The 19,863-nt window shown below is 39.6% G+C and overlaps 2 protein-coding genes and 1 long non-coding RNA gene across 4 annotated transcripts in view; 2 read left to right on the forward strand and 1 right to left on the reverse strand.

The window, feature by feature from the left end:
- Positions 1 to 350: 350 nt before the first annotated feature.
- On the forward strand, positions 351 to 11,871 carry LOC123509507 (geranylgeranyl transferase type-2 subunit alpha-like). Its single transcript, XM_045263844.1, has 10 exons — positions 351 to 505; positions 1,395 to 1,505; positions 2,311 to 2,429; positions 3,651 to 3,841; positions 4,203 to 4,402; positions 4,550 to 4,650; positions 4,860 to 5,031; positions 5,285 to 5,510; positions 5,730 to 5,858; positions 10,767 to 11,871. The coding sequence occupies exons 1-10, from the start codon at positions 503 to 505 to the stop codon at positions 11,198 to 11,200; spliced, it is 1,686 nt and encodes a 561-aa protein (XP_045119779.1). The 5' UTR covers positions 351 to 502; the 3' UTR covers positions 11,201 to 11,871.
- Positions 11,872 to 13,531: 1,660 nt separating this feature from the next.
- Positions 13,532 to 18,354, reverse strand: LOC123509513 (ubiquitin-conjugating enzyme E2 C-like). Its single transcript, XM_045263853.1, has 4 exons — positions 18,162 to 18,354; positions 15,613 to 15,727; positions 15,257 to 15,461; positions 13,532 to 14,270 (listed from the first exon to the last, which is right to left on the reverse strand). The coding sequence occupies exons 1-4, from the start codon at positions 18,263 to 18,265 to the stop codon at positions 14,161 to 14,163; spliced, it is 534 nt and encodes a 177-aa protein (XP_045119788.1). The 5' UTR covers positions 18,266 to 18,354; the 3' UTR covers positions 13,532 to 14,160.
- A 77-nt stretch (positions 18,355 to 18,431) lies between these two features.
- The window catches only part of LOC123509514, a 36,474-nt gene continuing 35,042 nt past the window's right edge, over positions 18,432 to 19,863 (forward strand). For both annotated transcript variants that reach the window (XR_006676208.1, XR_006676209.1), the window contains exons 1-3: positions 18,432 to 18,714; positions 18,907 to 19,023; positions 19,541 to 19,644. This is a non-coding gene — a long non-coding RNA (uncharacterized LOC123509514). The remainder of the gene's footprint in view (positions 18,715 to 18,906; positions 19,024 to 19,540; positions 19,645 to 19,863) is intronic.

Genomic DNA, 19,863 nt, shown 5'->3' on the forward strand with positions numbered 1-19,863 from the left:
ACTGTTAGGCCACTTTGCCACTTTCCATATTATGCCATAATAACTACATAACCCTTGGAACAGTCTATATTCTGAGTGATTCAAATACAAATTAATTAAAACAAAGCAAAGGATCACTTTCATCTGATTATATATATATATATATATATATATATATATATATATATATATATATATATATATATATATATATATATATATATATATATATATATATATATATATATATATATATATATATATATATATATATATATATATATACCTAGGGTAGACATATCAGTGGGTATATAATCATACACCCATAACTTAACATTTATAGTAGACCATGTGCTGCAAACATATGATACAAGTTAGATTAGTTACAGTGAAAAACATACTGTATGGTACACAGAATGAGCAAGCAGCAGCAGGGTGTAGTAAACACGTGACGTCACACAGCTGACTGGTGACACACGGACCAAACTTCCGACATTTCACTTCACCTCTCCTCACAATAACCATGGTACGTCGCCCCACGGTTTACCCTCTACAGTAATGCAACTTCCAGAGTTCAGGATACAAAATAATCTTGTCTGTCTTATTATGTATGCACATTGTTGGTCATAAAATAACCACCAATAATTTGAACCAACCATCCCCTTCATTGGGTTCGGGATGTATTGTATGTTGCCTTGAGGCGTGGCGATGTTTAGGTATAGGATAGTATGATAGGACCACTATGGATAGGGATTAAGGCTGGATGAATGTCGTTACTATGTGTCGTGCAGTGGTAATGTGGACAGACAATTGAACAAGTTGAAATTGCCTGGGCGTTGCGGCACCCAGCAGCGACTTTGGGGCACCATGAATTTCAGTCACAACGCCAGTTCTCTGCGATTTTTGCTTTGACTTTCAAAAAGAACAAAGATGTCTTTTTTGAAGAAATTCCCGCGGCGTATGGAGATGGACCAAGAGGACATGAAGGAGGAGGAGGAGGATGACCTGTAGAAATTAGTTTAAGCTGTGTTTAAAAAAAAGTAAATAAATATGTATTTCTGCCTATAAAAGCATGTTCTTATTATCGCACTAGCATGCTTTTGTAATATAGTGGAGTTGCACCAAGAAAAAGTTGCAGTTGCAAAGTCAAGTTGTGGGACAAAAATAGTTGCAAAAGTTGCATTCATGCCAGATCTGGCAGTAAAGTTGCACCTGAAAAAAATTAAGGTGCCTTATATATATATATATATATATATATATATATATATATATATATATATATATATATATATATATATATATATATATATATATACCATTTCTATGAAATTGTCAGAAACAGTAATATGGAGGAGCAGCATCTTGACTTGTTCCAGCACATCCTACAAAGCTAATTATGTGCATTTTGTTGACAGCATGGCCGGCTGAAGATTAAGACAACAGCTGAGCAAGCAGCAGAGAAGAAAAAGGAACGGGAAGAGAAACAGAAACTTTACCTTGCAGGACTATCAAAGGTGTTTGAAAAGGTAAGTTGTTCAGTCATATCTACAATAACACCAGAGCATGTCTCTATAATGCTCAGTCTTTCCTTCCTTTATTTTTTCCCTCTTTGTCTTAAATACTAAGCAGCTTGCCTCCACATGTCATCTGCTAGTAATGGTGGGTTAACCCCCTGGCTAAACAGCTACCTTCCCTGGGTGAGAGATCAGGAGTGAGACCTTATTCCCTTCTCTCAGAATTAAAGCACGTAGAGTAATGGGTATGCATGGTGCCAATATCTGCAATGCAATACCAGAAAAAAAACATTATACACCGTATAATATTATATATACATTACCAGTGGCTATTTACAGGGCATGTTGTAAGTCCAATTGTCTGTTGAACTCGTAAGTCGGTAAGTAAAGAAAGGCTATAGTGTCTCTGCCTTCGTTCGGGATGACGTTCCCATTGGGTGAAGTTGAGGCCCCGATCCTTGGAGTCCAATGGGGTTATGACCTTAAATGGGGATATCTGGCTGATAAGGTTTGCTCGTGTCTCTGTGCTCTTCCTGCCAGCCAGAGTGTCATTGCAGGGACACTAATCCTGCTGATAAGATGTCAGCTTACTGCTAGTCTGGAGGGATAGTCAATCCACTGAAGGAACTCTACCTGGCATGAATCTGAGTTGGTAGGTTTCATGCCTTTCAGGGTACTCCCTAAGAATTCTGAGAATCAAAGGTTAGAATTCATTTATACTGGATAGCTGTCTGCCGATGATTTATCTGATTATGAGTATAGGGACACAAATACTCTTTCTACATACTTTCTTGATTTGCCTCCCTCTTTGGTGCAGCGAGCCTCAGAGACCTACGATGAGGAGTGCCTCAAGACCACAGCACAACTGTTGGCTGCCAACCCTGATGCTACTACACTTTGGAACATCCGTCGGGAGGCACTACTTGCCGGGAAGAGGTGAGTGGACCAAGCTAACCTTGTTAGCACTGAGAATAAGATTCAGATTGTCATCTCAGTAATGTAGCTATTTATGTATTTTGTTATAATTCCAATGCGAAACACAAAGTAATTATTTACTGGCACTGTGGCAAGTCCAGAAGCATCAACAAATTGGCACTGTTGAGGTTAACATCTGAGTGACCAGCATAGGCAATGATGTCTTGAATGTGGCTTGATTCCAACAGTCATAAGTCTTAATAGATACTGAATCATGTACCAGACACACTAATACAAGTACAGTAAGCCCCTGCACTTGGCGAATTAATTAGTTTGGCGAAACTACCGCCAAATGCGAATTTCGCCAAGCACGACTTCTTTATACCATATAAATTGCCTATAAAATGTCTGAATCAGTCTTTGGACATTGCCAAAGTCCCTCTTTTGACGCCTAAATTACTATCTTTTGAGCTGAAATAAAATCTTTTGCCTTCACATATTAGAAAACATGTACAAATTAGATCAATAAACAATAATAAAGCTAATAAGACATGATATAAAGGCTATAACTTTCGTTTTTCCACTCATTCTCCTCGCCCATTTTCATCCTTGCCGCCACCACCATTATCCTTTCCTGCACTGGTACCATCTTTTATGGTTGTAGAGGCCATGTTGGCGGTAAATCGCCAGAATTCGTTTCCACGCTCGCAGAACAGAGGGCAGCACAAACAAAATGGCTGAAGGAGAGTCTCACACTGCGTTCTGATAGGTTTAGAGAGAGGTCTGATGTCACCAGGGAGCCGCATGGTTCATTGTGTGGCTGCCAAGTTTGAATTCAATTCGCCAAGCGTGTACTTGGTGGTCCATGGCCACCCTACCGCCAAAAGTTAATTTCGCCAAGCTGAGATTCGCCAAGTCTGGGGGCTCACTGTATATTGTATGTCAAGTACGTAGTCTAAAAAAAAAATAATAATAAATAAATAAATAAAATAAAATCCTTGAAGGCCTTTAGTTACTCATAAGAAAGTAAATAAATAAAAAAAGAGAATAAAAGCTTCAAATTTTGAGTGTAATGAAATGTATGCACCTTTGTTTCCAACTGTCTTTTTGACATGCCAAGTAACTCACAAACACAACTCAAACTCTTTTCAGAAGAGTTACTTGAGCCAATAGCTATTCATCAGGAAAAATATTGTATTGTCTTATTAATCAAGTGTATATTTGAACCAATTTCTTTCCCAGTGAGAATGAAGAGCTGTGGTCAGAGGTGTTACAGGGTGAGCTAAAGATGATAGTGGCTTGTCTTGGGAAAAACCATAAGAGTTATGGTGCATGGCATCATCGCTGCTGGGTGATGGAAAACTTCCCCAACCCACCGTGGGCTGATGAGGTCAAGCTTTGTGATAGCTACCTCAAGCTGGATGAGAGGAACTGTATGTATTTCCTTTAGGAAGAAAGCTTTACTTTCTCAGATAACTATCAATATTATTAAGAATTTGAATTTCTTTATATTTCACTGTCCTTTGTCATAGATTTTTGTTCCATTTTGCTTTGTGTGCTTATATCCCATCATTCTATCCTCTTCCAGGTAAACATTGTATCATTCTTTCTTTGTATGATTCTATTAAGATATGTATTTGAATTGTTTTAGAAAATTACAATTAGATATCTATTAAAATTGGCATTGCTAATAATTATCAGTAAGCGAGATTAAAATAATGTTATGTAGCTCTCTTTTAGGCAATGGCCTAAAATGTATGATTAAACCAACAGTAATTTGCATTGGTCTTCCAGTCCATTGCTGGGATTATCGGAGATTTGTGGTAGCTGGCAGTAAACAGCAGCCTGAGGATGAGCTGAAGGCTTCTCAGCAGCTGATTGAACACAATTTAAGCAACTATTCAGCTTGGCACTACCGCTCTAAGCTTCTGCCTTTAGTCCATCCACCCCCGGCCACTTCACCACACCCTGTTGCAGAGCAGGCCCTCATCAAGGTATATACATGATTCCAGACTCTGCATGGTGAAACTGATGCAGAGAATTAATTTTAAGAGTTGTGCCTTGTAGATTTTTGTAAAATAGCATGCACAATACTGACGTAGTTATTACTGTATTGTGTGATGGCCATATTTGTATTGCAGGAGCTGCAAATGGTGGTAGAGGCTGTATTTACTGATCCATCAGACCAGAGTCCCTGGTTCTTTTTACGATGGCTAGTTGGCAGGCAAGAGAAGGGACCAAGGTAATCATAGTACTTCAACAATATATATATATATATATATATATATATATATATATATATATATATATATATATATATATATATATATATATATATATATATATATATATATATATATATATATATATATATATATATATATAGAAAACAGAATGGGATATACACATAGGGTAATGTGGTGTGGAGTTGATGTGTGTTCTTTATTCCAGGCTGCTTCAGGTTGGATACATACATACACAAGGAGAGGCAGGAAAATTGGTGTGTGTATTCTCCCAACCCGTGCCACAGAGTGCTGTGCCTGAGACAACAGTGGATTTAGTGAATAGTGGAGCCCCTCTGTGCTGGGGGGCCCCAGACAAGAGTGTGTACTCACGTGTTTGGGTGAGTTATCCCTTCTATTTGTACTAAAACTTAGTTGTAGGGTTTCTCATATCATTTTGGGCACCTCTACTGCATACTGAAACTAGTCCCCATGCATCTTTCAAACCTGTGTAACTTTAGGATTGCATATGATATAACATGTAAATTAATAGCGTAAATATTGAATAATTACCAGTATTTATGTGCACATACATAGTGCTTGTCCTTTTTATGGAAATAGTATGAGGATCATAATGAAAGAGTTTACTCTCAGGCTGCAGACTTGGCCCTTCCTTTGGATAAAGAACATAGTATCACTCTGAGCCTCACTAGCCAGCCCACCAGAAGCCTCGTGGTGGGTGAAGGAGCAGCTCGAGCCTTGGAGTGGGTGGCAAACATGGAGGAATGTGGAGAGGAGCTATCAGACACCACCCGCTCAACGCTGGAAGAAGTAAAGGAGAACTGCACCACCCTTGATGAGTTGGATCCTGACAACAAGTGTAGGTCATTTTTATGTATTTGTGTTGCCACTGTAGAATCAGAGGAGTGTATGTGTTCTTGGTTAGGTAGAGTGTCTCCTACTATTGTATTTAAAAAATCTTCTGTGTTGTGATATACTGCAACCTCTAGATTTGCATTGCTTGCAAATTATTGTCAGCCATGTCTCATGTACACATCATAACAATTTACGAGTTCTAGACATGTCTTCTTGCACACAGGGGTGATGCTGACACTAGTCCATGTCCTGTGGGCACTGGACTCCCGAGCTCACTTGCCTGCCATCTTGCACTACCTGGCCCAGCTTCAGACCCTTGATCCCCTCCGCCACAACTATTACGCTGACATGAGTGAGTGTTGGCCAGCTTCCCATCATGATAGTTCTGATACATGTGTGTTATGCGCTGCAGAGGGTAAAACAAGGTAGCTGCGGTGGCGAGTGGACGTGTTGTGTGTGCGCTCCGTTTTTGGCTGTTGTTTTTATAGTTAGCAAGTGGTGTTTGTGCTTGGTGTCTGTGTGTGGTGCTTTTGAGTGTTAGTGAAGTGAAAGTGTGTACTGCAAGTGTTAGATTAGAGTGAAATAGTGGTCAGAATCAGTGTTTTGAGTTAAAAGTATTTTGGTAGAGCGAGGAGACTAGGCTTGTAACCGTCAAGTTGACCTTGAAAGAGGATTAGTTGACCTTGCTTAGGCCCCCACCACCGCGGTTCCCCACCCGCCGTCACCAAGTATTTTTATTTGTTTGTGAGTTAACAGATTGTAAATTAGTATGGCGGTAGCTACTGAGGTATATCAGAGTGTGATTGAGTGCGTGAAAGAGAGTGTTGAGGTGGGATTGGGAGAGTTTGTTGTGTGTGAGATGTGTGGGCATGACAGGAAGGTCGTTGACTTTTCTGAGTGTATGGTGTGTAGGCTCAAGAGCGAGAATTTAGTTCTTTCTCTTGAGCACCGAGAATTGCGAGAGGAAATCAGAAAGCTAAGTGAGGGGAAAAGTGCGAACAAAGTTCTCATCTTTGAATTGAAGGAGGAGGTTAAGAGGCTTGGGAGGCAGTGGAAAAAATTAGGCAGGAGATCAGTGTTAGGCCGAAGGTTGGACCTTCTGAGGGCGACAGGGTGGCTTGGCCCTCTGTCGGGAAGAGCAGAGTGGGGAAGAGGGAGCAGGCGAGCCAGACTGGGAAAGATAGTAGTCAGGATGGGCAGAGATGGCAGGTTGCGAGGGAAGGAAAGCGGAGGCAGTTAGGGAGGATAGGACTAAACCTGTTGAGTGTGAAAATAGGTTCGGTTTGTTGGAGGGGAGGGGAGAGTGAGAGTGGAGTGAATGAAGTGGTTGTGGTGAGTGAAAGGAGAAAGAAGGGGGTAGAGGAGAGGAGGAGGATGGTTGTGCCTAGCACACCTCAGGTGTGTGTGGTGGGTGACTCTCAGGTTAGGTATTTAGATAGCACTTTCTGTGGGAAAGACAGGGATAGGAGGACGAACGTGTGTATGCCTGGTGCAGGTGTGAAGGCAGTGAGTGAGGAGGTGCAGAAGAGGGTTGGGGGGATGGAGAGGGAGGGTGTAGTAGTTTTGCACGTAGGTGGGAACGATGTCAGAGCAGGTGGGTCGGAGGAGTTAGTGGCAAGATTTCGGGAAATGTTAGGCAAGATAAGGGAGAGTGGTAGGAGGTGTGTAGTGTCAGGAATCTTGCCTCGTGTGTATGTTAGCAGGGAATGGTTGTCTAGAGCCATTGGTGTGAATGATCGGGTAAAAGGGATGTGTAAGGATGTGGGTGTCAGCTTTGTGGATGTATGGGATAGGTTCTATGGGCGAAGGATTTGTATGCTAGGGATGGTGTGCATCTGAGTAGGAAGGGTGTGGATGTGCTGAGTGGATGTCTGGAGGGGAGTTGGGATGGAGTGTAGGGGTGAGGTAGCAAATGCATTCCAGAAGAAAGATGCTAGACATAAATTAGATAGGATAAACAGAGATAGTGAAAAGATTAGGAAAGATTTCCAGGTGCAAATAGGAGAGAATAAGATTAGGATTCCAAATAAGGAGACAGCATCTAGGAAGGTAGCAGGACTTAAATGTTTTTATGTAAATGCCAGGAGTCTTAGGAACAAGAAGGACGAGTTATCTAGTTATATAGTTGAGGAGGACTTAGATGTTGTATGTGTCACAGAGGCATGGGTAAATGAGGAAAAGTTTAGGAAAATAGGAAAGAATATGAAGTAGATGGATACATTATGTATTTACACCAGAGAATTGGTAGGATAGGTGGAGGAGTAGTTATTTATGTAAAAAATCCTTCATTTCCAGTCAGGTTAATGGTATTAAGGTAGATAACAGAGTAGAGTCCTTATGGCTGGATGTTAGAGTAAACAAAAGTAAGGTTATTAGAGTAGGAGCTTTTATAGACCACCTAACCAGTCAGCAGATGTAGACAACCTTATGGTAGATGAGATAAATAGGGGTGTACTAGTCAGACAATTATCTTAGGGATTTTAATCTTAAGTCAGTAAACTGGGAGAGGATGGTAGGAGATGCTAGTGAAAATAAGTTTATGGAAAGTTTTCAGGATAACTATTTAGTGCAGATGGTAGATAAACCTACTAGGGGGAGGAAGGTTTTAGACATAGTACTAACAAATATTGAGCATTGTTTAAAGGAAGTTGAGGTAGGAGAGACTTTAGCAAACAGTGACCATCATATAATTAGATTTATCATTAATTCCAGTAGGGATAATATAGTGAATAAGACTAGAGTCCCAAACTATCAGAAAGGCAATTATGGTAGGTTACGTCAGTTATTAGGAGAGGTAAACTGGGAAGATAGTTTTGGAAATAAAACTGCACAGGAGATGTGGGATATTTTTAAGGTTGTAGTAAAGGGTATAGTGATGCAGTGTATCCCTTACAAAGATATAAGGCAGAGAAACAGGAAGCCATTATGGTGGACTCATGAGATAGGTAGCCAGATCAGAGAGAAGAAGAGGCATATAGAGAGTTGCAGAAAAGTGGGAAGATGTAGATTTGATTAGGTACAGACAGGTCAGGGATGATTTGAGTAAGGTTATAAAAAAAGTAAAAGGCAGGCAGAGATAAAACTAGCTAGAGCTGGGAGTAAAGATCCCAAAAATTATATAGTTATTACAAGGTCAGTGATAAAAGAAATAAGGATAGGATTGGACCACTCAGAAAAGATGGTGTAGTAGTGGATCAAAATGAAGACATAGTAGAATTATTGAATGAACAATTTTCTTCAGTATTTACTAGGAAAGAATAGGAAATCCTGTTACAAACAGTGCGACGAGTAGTTTAAGAGCTTTAGAAAATATTGATATAAAACCGGGAATTATTAGGAAATTTATTCTTGAACTAGACGATAGGAAAGCTAGTGGTCCTGATGAGCTACATGCCAGAGTACTTAGGGAGGGTGTAGACAGTATTTCTGAAGCACTTAAGTTAATCTTTGAAAGATCACTTAGGTTTGCTGAGATACCTCAGGACTGGAAGTTAGCTAATGTTACTCCAATATTTAAAAAGGTAGGAAGGATGATGCGAATAATTATAGACCGATCAGTTTAACTAGTATAGTATGTAAGATACTAGAGAAAATCATTAAGGGTAGTATTTGGGAGCATTTAAATGAGAATAGATTAATTAGAGATACCCAACATGGCTTTAGATCAGGGAGGTCCTGTCTTACAAATTTGCTCGATATCTTAGAATATATTACCAAGGAGTTAGATGATGGAAATAGCATAGATGTTATATATCTAGATTTTAGCAAGGCGTTTGATAAGGTACCGCATAGGAGGCTAGTGTACAAATTGAGACTACATGGGATAGGGGGTAGGTTAGTTGATTGGATTAGTGAATGGCTTTCTGATAGGAAACAGAGAGTAGTATTAAATGGGGCAATGTCTGAGTGGAAGGAAGTGGTTAGTGGGGTACCCCAAGGATCAGTGCTAGGACCTCTTCTTTTCTTGGTGTACATTAACGATTTAGATATAGGAATTAGTAGCAAAGTATCAAAGTTTGCAGATGATACTAAGATAGCATGTGCAGTACAGGGTGAAAAGGACAATTACAGAATACAACGAGACCTGGACAGGCTGATAGCATGGGCAGACAGGTGGCAGATGGAGTTTAATTCTAAAAGTGTCAGGTTATGCATTTAGGTAAAGACAACACAAACTTTAACTATGAGATGGAGGGATGTTGGCTAGAGGCAGTAGAGGAAGGAAAGGATTTAGGAGTAGTGATAGACAGGACTATGAAATTTTCAAAGCAATGTTTAGAAGCAAGAAATAGGGCAAATAGGATCCTGGGTTTTATAAATAGAAATGTTAGTTATAAAAGTAAGGAAGTGGTGCGTAGCTTATATAATTCCTATGTTAGGCCCCATTTAGAGTATTGCATACAGGCCTGGTCACCCCACTATAGGCAGGATATCAACATGTTAGAAGCAGTTCAGAGAAGAGCAATTAGGATGATACGAGCATTAAAGTGCCTGGAGTATAGAGATATATTAAAGGAATTAAACATGTTTTCATTTGAGGAGATGTATAAGAAGGGATATAATAGAGTTATTTAAAATGTTCTCAGATACAAACTACATAGATGTGAGATCTTTCTTTACCTTAGAGGAGGGAAGTAGGACTAGAAATCATGGCAGGAACATTAGAAAGCAAGGCATAGGGTGGTAGACTTCTGGAATGCATTGTCAGAGAGGGTTGTAAATAGTTTGACAATGTTTAAAAACAGATTAGATAAGCACTTAAATTTATTAGATTTATAATTATGTATAGCGCTGCATGAGTTTTTATAAGAAATTTACTATAGTTAAACAAGACATGATCCCCATGTATAGGGATCACAGATTGTAGAGGAATTCGCTGCAGGACTTAGCCCTGTTAATGGGCCAAATATTTAGAATTAGTATATAATGTATCTTTAAGTACTGATGACGAGGTCGCTGTGCGACTGATACAGGATAACTTAGATGGGCCCTGGTGGCCCTTTGTTATCCTATTATTTACGTTATGTTATGTTATGTTATGTTATATTATATTAATATAGTACCAGTTTTTGCTGTCTATAGTGGAAGATAAACTGGCAGTTTCATAAATAATTCTCCATTTACACAAATTTTGTCACTATCATTATTAATATAATGTGGTTTGGTACATATACTCATTTCAAATCACTATGTTGCAGTGCTTGTGTGTCAACATTAAATATTCTGAAAATCACTTAACAATATCTCTTGATTTTTACAGAGAGCAAACTGGTGATGGAGACAGCCCTCAGAAAGCACAGAGTCACTGAAGAAAATGGAGATAAATTTCATGTATGCGGACAAGACCTCACACGGGTTACCCACAGCCATCTGTTAGCAACCACGAATTGTGTGGACCTTAGCAATAATAGCTTATCTTCTATTTCCTCCCTTTGTAATTTGATTGCATGTAAAGAGCTGACTTTAGACCACAATGAGATTCAGAACCTGTCACCCCTATCTACCTTAGCTGCCTTGCAACATGTCTCTGTGGCTGGCAACAAAATATCAGACATTAAGCACCTGTCCTGTCTGCAGTCACTGACAAACCTTAGACACCTCAACCTCAAGAATAACCCTGTGTGTGAGGTAGAGGACAGTGAGACATATATCAGAGAGCTTCTACCTGGCCTCCAGACACTCATTTTGCGGTGAGAAATACTTGGCCTTATTATTGAACATCTTTCTTCGTTCAGCAAGGGTTTCTATTTAAAACTTGTTTATTTGGATATTGTACTCTGTTATGCTAGTCTTTATATAAAGTTTTTGCAAGAATACAACTTTTTTGGGTGAGGTTGAGGGCTACAAACATTCTAACCTAGGAAGATTTTCTTGCCATTCAAGAAAGAAGCAGTAGAGATTTTGTTATATTTTTTATTTCTGATTCTTAAATGCCACCTTTCTGGTGTGGTAGTCACATTATTTTGCATGCCAATATTTTGAGTGAAATAGTATTTATGATTGTTCAAGAAACTCATTGTGAGGTCATGTCCTCATGAGGCATATAGTAAATTAAATCCTGGATACCAGCAGCTGTTGTTGTATAATACTTAAGACTTGTTATTCCATACTTGCACACTTGTGCTTTATGCAAATATCAAGCACAGTTAAATATAAATAAATAAAGGTTACTCTGTTATTGGAGCTTGTGACATCTACTGACCAAATACACATCAGTAGCTTGAGATCTCCAGCTACAAAAACAAGAATAAAGACAGGAGGTTGCTCTCCACTGGTTTGGATTATCAAAAGCTGATCAAGTGGGGATTGTTGAGCAAATCCAATACCAATAAGTTGCATTTATAGTAATAAAAATTGATAAATTATTTGTGTTCATTGAGTTACTTTTGAGGCTATGCCATATCAAATTTTGATCCCTGGTCAAAATTAATTGATTTTGCTATTATCTTGAACTTTATCTGAAAGAGATTGGTCAACAGAAAAAGTTGCAGACATATGAAGATGAAAAGGGGGGGAGGGAGGATTTATTCCTTAGACTAGCTAGGTGAAGGACTGAAGAGAGCAACTAAAGGACAGCTTATCATGTGTACTATCATTGCCAAGTTTGTGTTGAACTCTATCTATGTAATATCCATCATCTTCACTTCCATACCAACTAATGAAAGGCTTCAGGACATGGTTTGTGACTCAGGCAATAATTACAAATATAGTATTCCCATACTGACTTTTTTTCTTAAGGCCGGGAGCACAGTAACGACTTGTTGCGTCAACACAATGTGGTCGTGTTTGGAGCACACTGGCGACATGGTGTGGCGACCACAGTGACAGACCACACTGGTGAGGCGACGTGGCGACCACAAAACTGAGTCACGCCTCCACACTTCGAGATCTCAGTTTCAGCATGGACCCCGAAGCACATAATTGCTTTGTTTTTTCCTGAAGAATCCATCTCTTTGAAGCCGGGCACGAAGATGGTACACAATTCCTCCCATGCCTTTGTTTTCACAATTTTGTTGCTGTATTCATTACAGCGCATGTCCCATATCGCTGGTCAATCTTCAATTTCAATAATAAAATGATTGATGTCGAGTAAAGCCATGGTAAGTGTAGCCCGGAGGAAAGGGTGTGTACCCAAGCACGTGCCCACCCTGACTGACCGACAGTGGCAGAAACAACCACTGTCGCTAGTGTGCGCGGGCCCGGCGACAAAGCCACACCACGCCTGTGGTGGGGATGAGCGACAGACAGCCACAGTCGCTAGTGTGTGCGGTAAAACTTGAAAACAATGGAAACCTATGGAAGACCACATCTCCACCAGAGTCGCTTGTGTGCTCCTGGCCTAAGAGAGAAAGAGGGCAAGCACAGCCTTGCTTAGTATCTATTAGTGCTTGCTTGACTCATTGAGACAACAGCCAAGTGAGGACAATTTTGGTTTCTCTTTCATAAAATGGAAAGGGAACTTTACTGGATCCAGACTAATTTGGATAACATGATGCTATTAGACTCACGACAGGACAAAGGCAAAACCAAAGACTACACTTAGCAAAACTGGGGACTTTAATCATACAGCAAAGCAATGATGCAATGCTTCTATCACCCTGCAAGCAGTCACAGCCTCAGGCAGTTTCCTCACAACACAGTAGTCAATACATGGCATTTCCTATGCATGGCACTGTCCATGTAGTATTGTTGGCACAGAATAAACATAGCAATTTGCAAAGGTGATGTAGCAAGGAACTCTGGCCAGGTGATGTGCCTCTCCTCTTTCAATGTAGGTGACTCGCTGCATGCCCACTACCTGCTACTTGTCTTGTACGAGACATGTCCGTTTACCTCTCCCCATAATGCATAATCTATTACATTTTTGCACACATACACAAACAATGAATACCTATATTCTCAGCCCACTATTACTTTATTAAATTTACATAAATTACTTAATTGTAGATAATTACCCACAATTTTTTAAATTACTGATCAATGTTAGCTATTCAATGGATGAAAAGGTTTGAACAAAAACACCACTTTCCTTTCAAAATAACTGTTTTTACTGGGAGGATTGAAGTAAGGCAGATTTGTTCATAATATGGATCACAGACAGAAAACATATCTATTAAAATCAATGCATGTCATCATAACATACAATAATTATTTTGACCTTACATAATGTGTTTCTTATAAAAATTCTAATCACTAAATAAAGGCCTCTGATAAATACCTGAAACCCACTTGTCTTCATACACTGATAAAACACCAAGCATATAAACAGAAGTATTTAGAAAATGAAGATCACAGAGCAACACACATGCCAATGGCTGACACCTGGAGCTCCAGGAGAGAGGCCAGCCATTCATTCTATAGATAGAATGAATTGACTAATAGGTACCTCACATTAAACTGTATCCATGAAGTAGTATTTCAATATTTGAAAAAAAAAAATTCAGATGATAGTATCAACAGAAGTATTAGATGATTTCAAACTAACTATATTCTGATAATCTTTTATACATTTTGCAATTCTCCTGGCATGGAGTGAGTAAAATAGCTGGTTATAAAATACTATGCCTTAATCTAAAATAACTGACGAGATGACAACCACGCAAAAGTTGCCTTTAGCGTTGCCACAGCCTGGTTCCAGTGCATGAGTCGTGGAATCAGGACTGGCTTGCCTTTTTGTAATGTTCCAGCAAGTGCTTCTTGTAGGCCGTCTGGTTGGCCCATAGCTCTGCAGCATGGCCATTGAGGGGACTGTCATTGTTGGGTTCTAGGAGTGAAGAATAAAGGAAAGGAGGATGCATTACACCAATTTGTCTCACATATCTATCAACATGTATGACTGTTTTCTAACAACCAGTACCACAGTTTGGTCTAGGCATTCAGAGATATATAGCCCAGTGTTTCATATCTCCAGATCTTTCTCTCCCCCCCCTTCAAAGCTCCATAAATTGGCTCTAATGTTTTTCAGAGAGAAGTCATAATTTCCTTAAAAACTCTCCTCTTCTCTTGCCTCCAGCCATCCAAAAATTTTAGCTGGGTCAAATATTTCAAGATCCTCATCATGCTCCACAATTGAATTCAATACAGCAATAGCCAAACACCTAAGAGGGGGGTGGCTAAGATATAAGGAAATTGCATGTCCACAAGATAGCAAAGATAATGTCATTATTATATCAGCAACTGCCAGTATAGTGTCATGGATCTTCTCATTACCCACACCTCTCAGACAACTGGTTCACATTTTCCCCCACTGTTAAATGAGACAATAGTCATGGTACTTCCACAGTCTGCAAAACATATCCTTTCTCACAACCTACATGTGTTGAGACTTGGAACAGTTTGAGTGAGGAAGTGGTATCAGCAAAGAGTGTACATAGTTTTAAAGAAAAATTGGATAAGTGTAGATATGGAGACGGGACCACACGAGCATAAAGCCCAGGCCCTGTAAAACTACAACTAGGTAAATACACTGTCATGACCATAGGAGTCCACCCCACTCACAGCTGCCTTAACTAGGACAACCTCCCTACACTACTAACTATGTAGTCTAGTGTGGGCTCAAAATTACCTTTACAGGTTATTTCTCCCTTCCTGTAGTAATTAAATGTATGTCACAATACCAGGTTTAGCATCACTTTTCACAACTGCAATTACCTCAGGTCTGCCTCCCTAACCTACTTCCTGTGTAGGCTTGTGCATGTACATTTACATGCTCCTACTGGTCTCCTGTAATGATTAGTATATATGACTTACCTCCAAGCAGTGACTGTATGGAGAGCAAAACAGCTCGCACATCGTACGATGCTGACCACTTCTCCTTCAAGATGTCAAGGCAAATATTACCATGCAAGTCAACATTGGGATGAAAGCAAGTTGTAATGAATTTGACAGTGGGTGCTGTGTATGGATAACTGCTGGGGAATTCCAGGGACAGACGGTAAGACAATCCTTCATATACCTGAAAGACAAAGGTGATGCAATGAAGATTATTTCCTTATTATCATCATCCTTGAAAATGTGAAAGTAATAAATCCATCTCAAGTTAGGAAAAACATCCTGGAGGCTTGCTTACACACACAATGTGCATCCAACAAGATGTGTAGACTTACTGTGGAGGCTGGGCCAGTGATAGTGCCCACCCATTTGAAAAGGTTGTCTCCATCAGGAAAAGCAGAAATGCCTTTGTCTTTAGAGATCATGAGTGTCATGAGCTCATGCTGTAATCTGTAAAGAACACCTCAATGTTAGTTGAATAGATATTTTAAAATTAGGAATACCAGTGTTTGTAAAGGCTGGCACATCAGCAGATAAGAGTGTGGCTTTCTAAGCCCCTTACCCTAGCTGAAGGCCCAGGAAGCACACCAGGTAAGCAACCTCAGTTTATCCACTACATCCACAAAGTTACCAAGCCTCTTCACCATATCAGATTGATTTTTTCTTCATTTCTTTAAACAAGAATACCTTAAAGCACAAAAAACAGATTTGGAAGAATATAGTAACTATATTTTCCAGCCAGTAAGCTGAAAATAATCAAAGTTAGAGACACAAGCCTGAACAAATCTTCCAGTTTCAAATGCAACTTCTGAATCCACCGCAGTACATGAGAGGGAAGAAGCACCATTCCTTTCTCTTAACTTGGCTTACCTTTACTATCCGGCAATGTCCTAATACATATGTCCCTCCAACTCTCATAGTTTCCCGGCTCCTCCCTTCACAGCTCTTGCACTCACCTGATTTTACGCCACATATGTGAAGCCACGCAAGGAGAGAGAGAGCGAGATGATAAATGGAGGGATTGGGATTAAAACAGAAGATAGAAAGAAAAATGGTTAATAAATGGAGATGGGAATAAAACAGGATAGAATGGAAAAAAAACAAGAGATAAGAAAAAAAAAGGCTAACTAAAGAAGGAATAGGAGGAACTGTTAATGAAAATGATAATGCATAATGGAATAGGAAATTATAATAACTCACCTGGTTGGGTACCCTTTAGCACTTTGTACTACATTGTTGGAGGTACTGGAGAAAAGTAAGAGCAGGACAGTTCAAAAGGTACGCCATTCAACTAGTTACTAGCATGACAACAGAACAATTACGAGGCATAAAAAGACTGAGTTGTGTACCTTTATGAAACATGGAGAAAAATTCAAATGATTATTAATGTTAGTGAAGTTAGCTATGAGCAATACAACAAAGAAACATTGAAAAGACTTTTACGAAAGTGTAAGTTGTAAGAGAAGTAAAGAAATAGGATAACTAGTCAGGAATTTGTAAAGAAGTGGACCTAGAATATGATGCAAAGCTGATTTGTATGAGGTGAGAGATTCTTGTGCCACAACTTCGTCTGGTAGGGAGTTCCATATACTGGCGCACCGTAGCGAGAAGAATCTCCTCCTGGCCTCTATTGAACTGTGGGTGATCTGAATTTTGAATCTGTGTCCTCTTGTATCTTGAGAAGGTGCCATGGTAAATATTTCCTCAGGCGAGATACCACACTCTTTGTGGAAAATTTTCCAGTATTTGAGGTCAGCACGCAGCAGTCACCCCTGGACTGAGAATAGGTCTAATATTCTGAGTCGCTCACCATACGGTACCTCAGACAGGCCCTCAATGTGGCGAGTCCAGGTTCTTTGTACTGATTCCAGCAGATGAAGGTCTCTCGAGAAGCCTGTGTTCCACACACAGGAGGCATATTCTAGAATTGGTCGTATGTGAGTTTTGTAGAGAGTGATCATGAAGTCTTGGGATCTGCAGAGGGTGCTTTTGAGAAAATTTGCCGACATTCCAGAGGCTTTGTTGGCAGTAGACCAAATGTGGTGATGGAATCTGAGACTGGAGTCTACTAGGACACCAAAGTCCTTGTGTTGGTCTACCAAGGTGATGGGGAGTCCTTGGAGCACAGCAGATATAAAGAAAAATGGATAATGAATAGGGAAAGAGGATAATGAATACAGGAATAGGAAGAAATGGTAATAAGAATGATAATAAATAAGGGAATAGGATAAAATTGGAATGAAAAAATGGTAATAAGGGAATAGGTAATAAAATAGCAGGAAAAAAATGAAAATGAATAGGGAAAAAGGATAAGGAATAGGGAACATGAGAAAATGGGAATAAGAATGATAATGAATATGATACGTGAAAATATGATAATGAATAAGGGAATAAGAGGAGCGTGTGTGCAAATGAGTTGTTGACCAATAGCGTGGCTTTATATATGTGACGTCAAATCAGCTGCGTGGAAGAGCTGCGAAGGGGGAGCCGGGAAACGAGGAGAGCTGATGGGACGTCTATATTAGTATGTACATTGCTTACTAACCCAACACTACTTCACCGATAAATATAAGACCATGCAGATACTATCAACAAATAAAATAAAAAAAATAATAAAACTTGGCTAAATATTTCACGGTAACAATCTTTACACCACACAGCCCCAGCCCAATGCAGCCCAGGGGGAGGTGGCTGGCCAGTGATGTGTACACTGTATACTGTGCCAGGTGTGTCCTCAGAGAAATCCACAAGTCCAAAGGTGCCAGGAGCCAGGATGGAGTGCCCAGAGAGAGGTTCTAGCCAAGGTGATGAGGTGTGGTGTGGTGTGTGACAGGCTATAGTTAAAGGGCCACACACTGGACATTTAAATTTCCTGCTGTCTCACCTTTTGGTTACTGAGTGGCTGTCCCGCCCCGCCAGTGCCTTCTCTGGGCTGCTTTTGGTCACATTACTGCTGGAGGCCGTGACGGGTGCGATATTCTGGGCCATGTTGAGGAGGACGCGGAGCAGTGACTATTCTCTCCACAACAAATTCAAATCTACCATAAGGAAGGGAGCGGTCCAATGAACGTTCGCCGCGCCGTGACGTCACTGATTAAACACCTCCCATGCTCATGCCTTTTAAAATAATACTCACTAGTGAGACCAAACTAACAATATATTGTGAATATCAAATACATCTTTATTTAATAAATACATTTCAAGACACTGGAAGATGAAACAAATGTGACATCGGAATTATGATAACTATCGTTACCATCCCTGGAAACATTTAACGAAGCATTTTACCTAAAAGGATTATCATCCGCCTCCTCTCTCTCTCTCTCTCTCTCTCTCTCTAAGTACATTCTATTGAGGTGGTTAATAGTTTACTACGAGTCAGAACAGGAATAGTATTTAGTTTAGTCCTCCCTTCAGTTTTGTGATATGCAAGCATTGTAAGTAATGTATTGAGTATTTTTAAACATTTACAAGATGTGTGCAGATGTGGTAAAGGTTTGGTAAATGTTCCGTGTGTATAAGTGTATTGATAAATTATGGAGTTTTCAAGTTAATGCCTGTGTGTGTTACCTACCTGTCAACACCACCAACATCATTACTACTATTTCTATTACCACTATTACTACTAGGCACTGCTATTAACACCACCACCACCACCACTACTACTACTACTGCTGCCGTGTGACCTGCAACTACTAGAGTCTCCTCGATCTGTGCATGGTGGACAAGAGTAGCTATGGTAACAGGTCGGTAGTAGACTCTTGACTCATGCTGTGTTAAAAGATTACCCCGCTGGGTAAACAATATTCGAAGTGTTGGGCTCTTGTCTCCCCCCCATGTAAGCATTACCATAAAGGATTTAGATTTGATCTATAGTGAACATTATACTTCTTTGTCAGACTTTGGCAGGATGAAGCTATCTCAGTGTTACTATAATCACTATCTCTAAAACTGAATTAATGATCTTGTACGTATATATACGTATGGTCTCAGTTCAGTAAGTTTTTGTTTATCCCAAGGACTAAATACGTGTGATTATTTCATATCTTGAACATTTTGTTATATACTAGCTATTATGTATATTGCAAGTACAATTGTGGCAGTAAGCTTGGAAGTTCATTATAGAACATGTGAAATGCCTTTAGGAGGAAATATGATTTTTTGTTCACTAAATTGATGTCTAGTGAGTGTATCTTTGTGGACACTTATTATGCTTCTTCCTTATACAGTCCATGAAAACTGGTTTCTTTTTTGGCTGCACAGCTGCTGCTGCATGGTGCAAAGTGAGACCTTCCAATGTTGAAGGCTACATTTTGTTTAGTTGTGGTGCTATCAGCGAAGGAATTTTGCCTACTCTCTTTGTAACGGTATGTGCAGATGAATGTTTCAGTCTCCTTTACTTACCATTATTGGATTTGTGTTTGTACTCAGATACAATGTCAGATGGCAGGAATTAATTGAGTTGTTGCCACGTTTTTTGTGATAATTGACATGGCACATCCATTGTGTTTTTTATTTATTTATTTTTTTTTTTACCACTAGGTAATTAATGATCTTAACGTTTTTATCACTTGAGCTATATAATC

This window comes from Portunus trituberculatus, chromosome 27, assembly GCF_017591435.1.
Source record: "Portunus trituberculatus isolate SZX2019 chromosome 27, ASM1759143v1, whole genome shotgun sequence".
NCBI classification, from domain to species: Eukaryota; Metazoa; Arthropoda; class Malacostraca; order Decapoda; family Portunidae; genus Portunus; species Portunus trituberculatus.

What these genes read in the sequence shown, in the direction of transcription:
- LOC123509507 (XM_045263844.1), top strand. An exon ending in GTTGGATCCTGACAACAAGT is followed by an intron (nt 5,511 to 5,729) that starts GTAGGTCATTTT and finishes TCTTGCACACAG; the next exon opens with GGGTGATGCTGACACTAGTC. An exon ending in CAACTATTACGCTGACATGA is followed by an intron (nt 5,859 to 10,766) that starts GTGAGTGTTGGC and finishes TGATTTTTACAG; the next exon opens with AGAGCAAACTGGTGATGGAG.
- LOC123509513 (XM_045263853.1), bottom strand. Translation starts at nt 18,265, where the DNA reads ATGGCCCAGAATATCGCACCCGTCACGGCCTCCAGCAGTAATGTGACC. An exon ending in AGCCACTCAGTAACCAAAAG is followed by an intron (nt 15,728 to 18,161) that starts GTGAGACAGCAG and finishes TGTTCTTTACAG; the next exon opens with ATTACAGCATGAGCTCATGA. An exon ending in CATACAGTCACTGCTTGGAG is followed by an intron (nt 14,271 to 15,256) that starts GTAAGTCATATA and finishes CTTCACTCCTAG; the next exon opens with AACCCAACAATGACAGTCCC.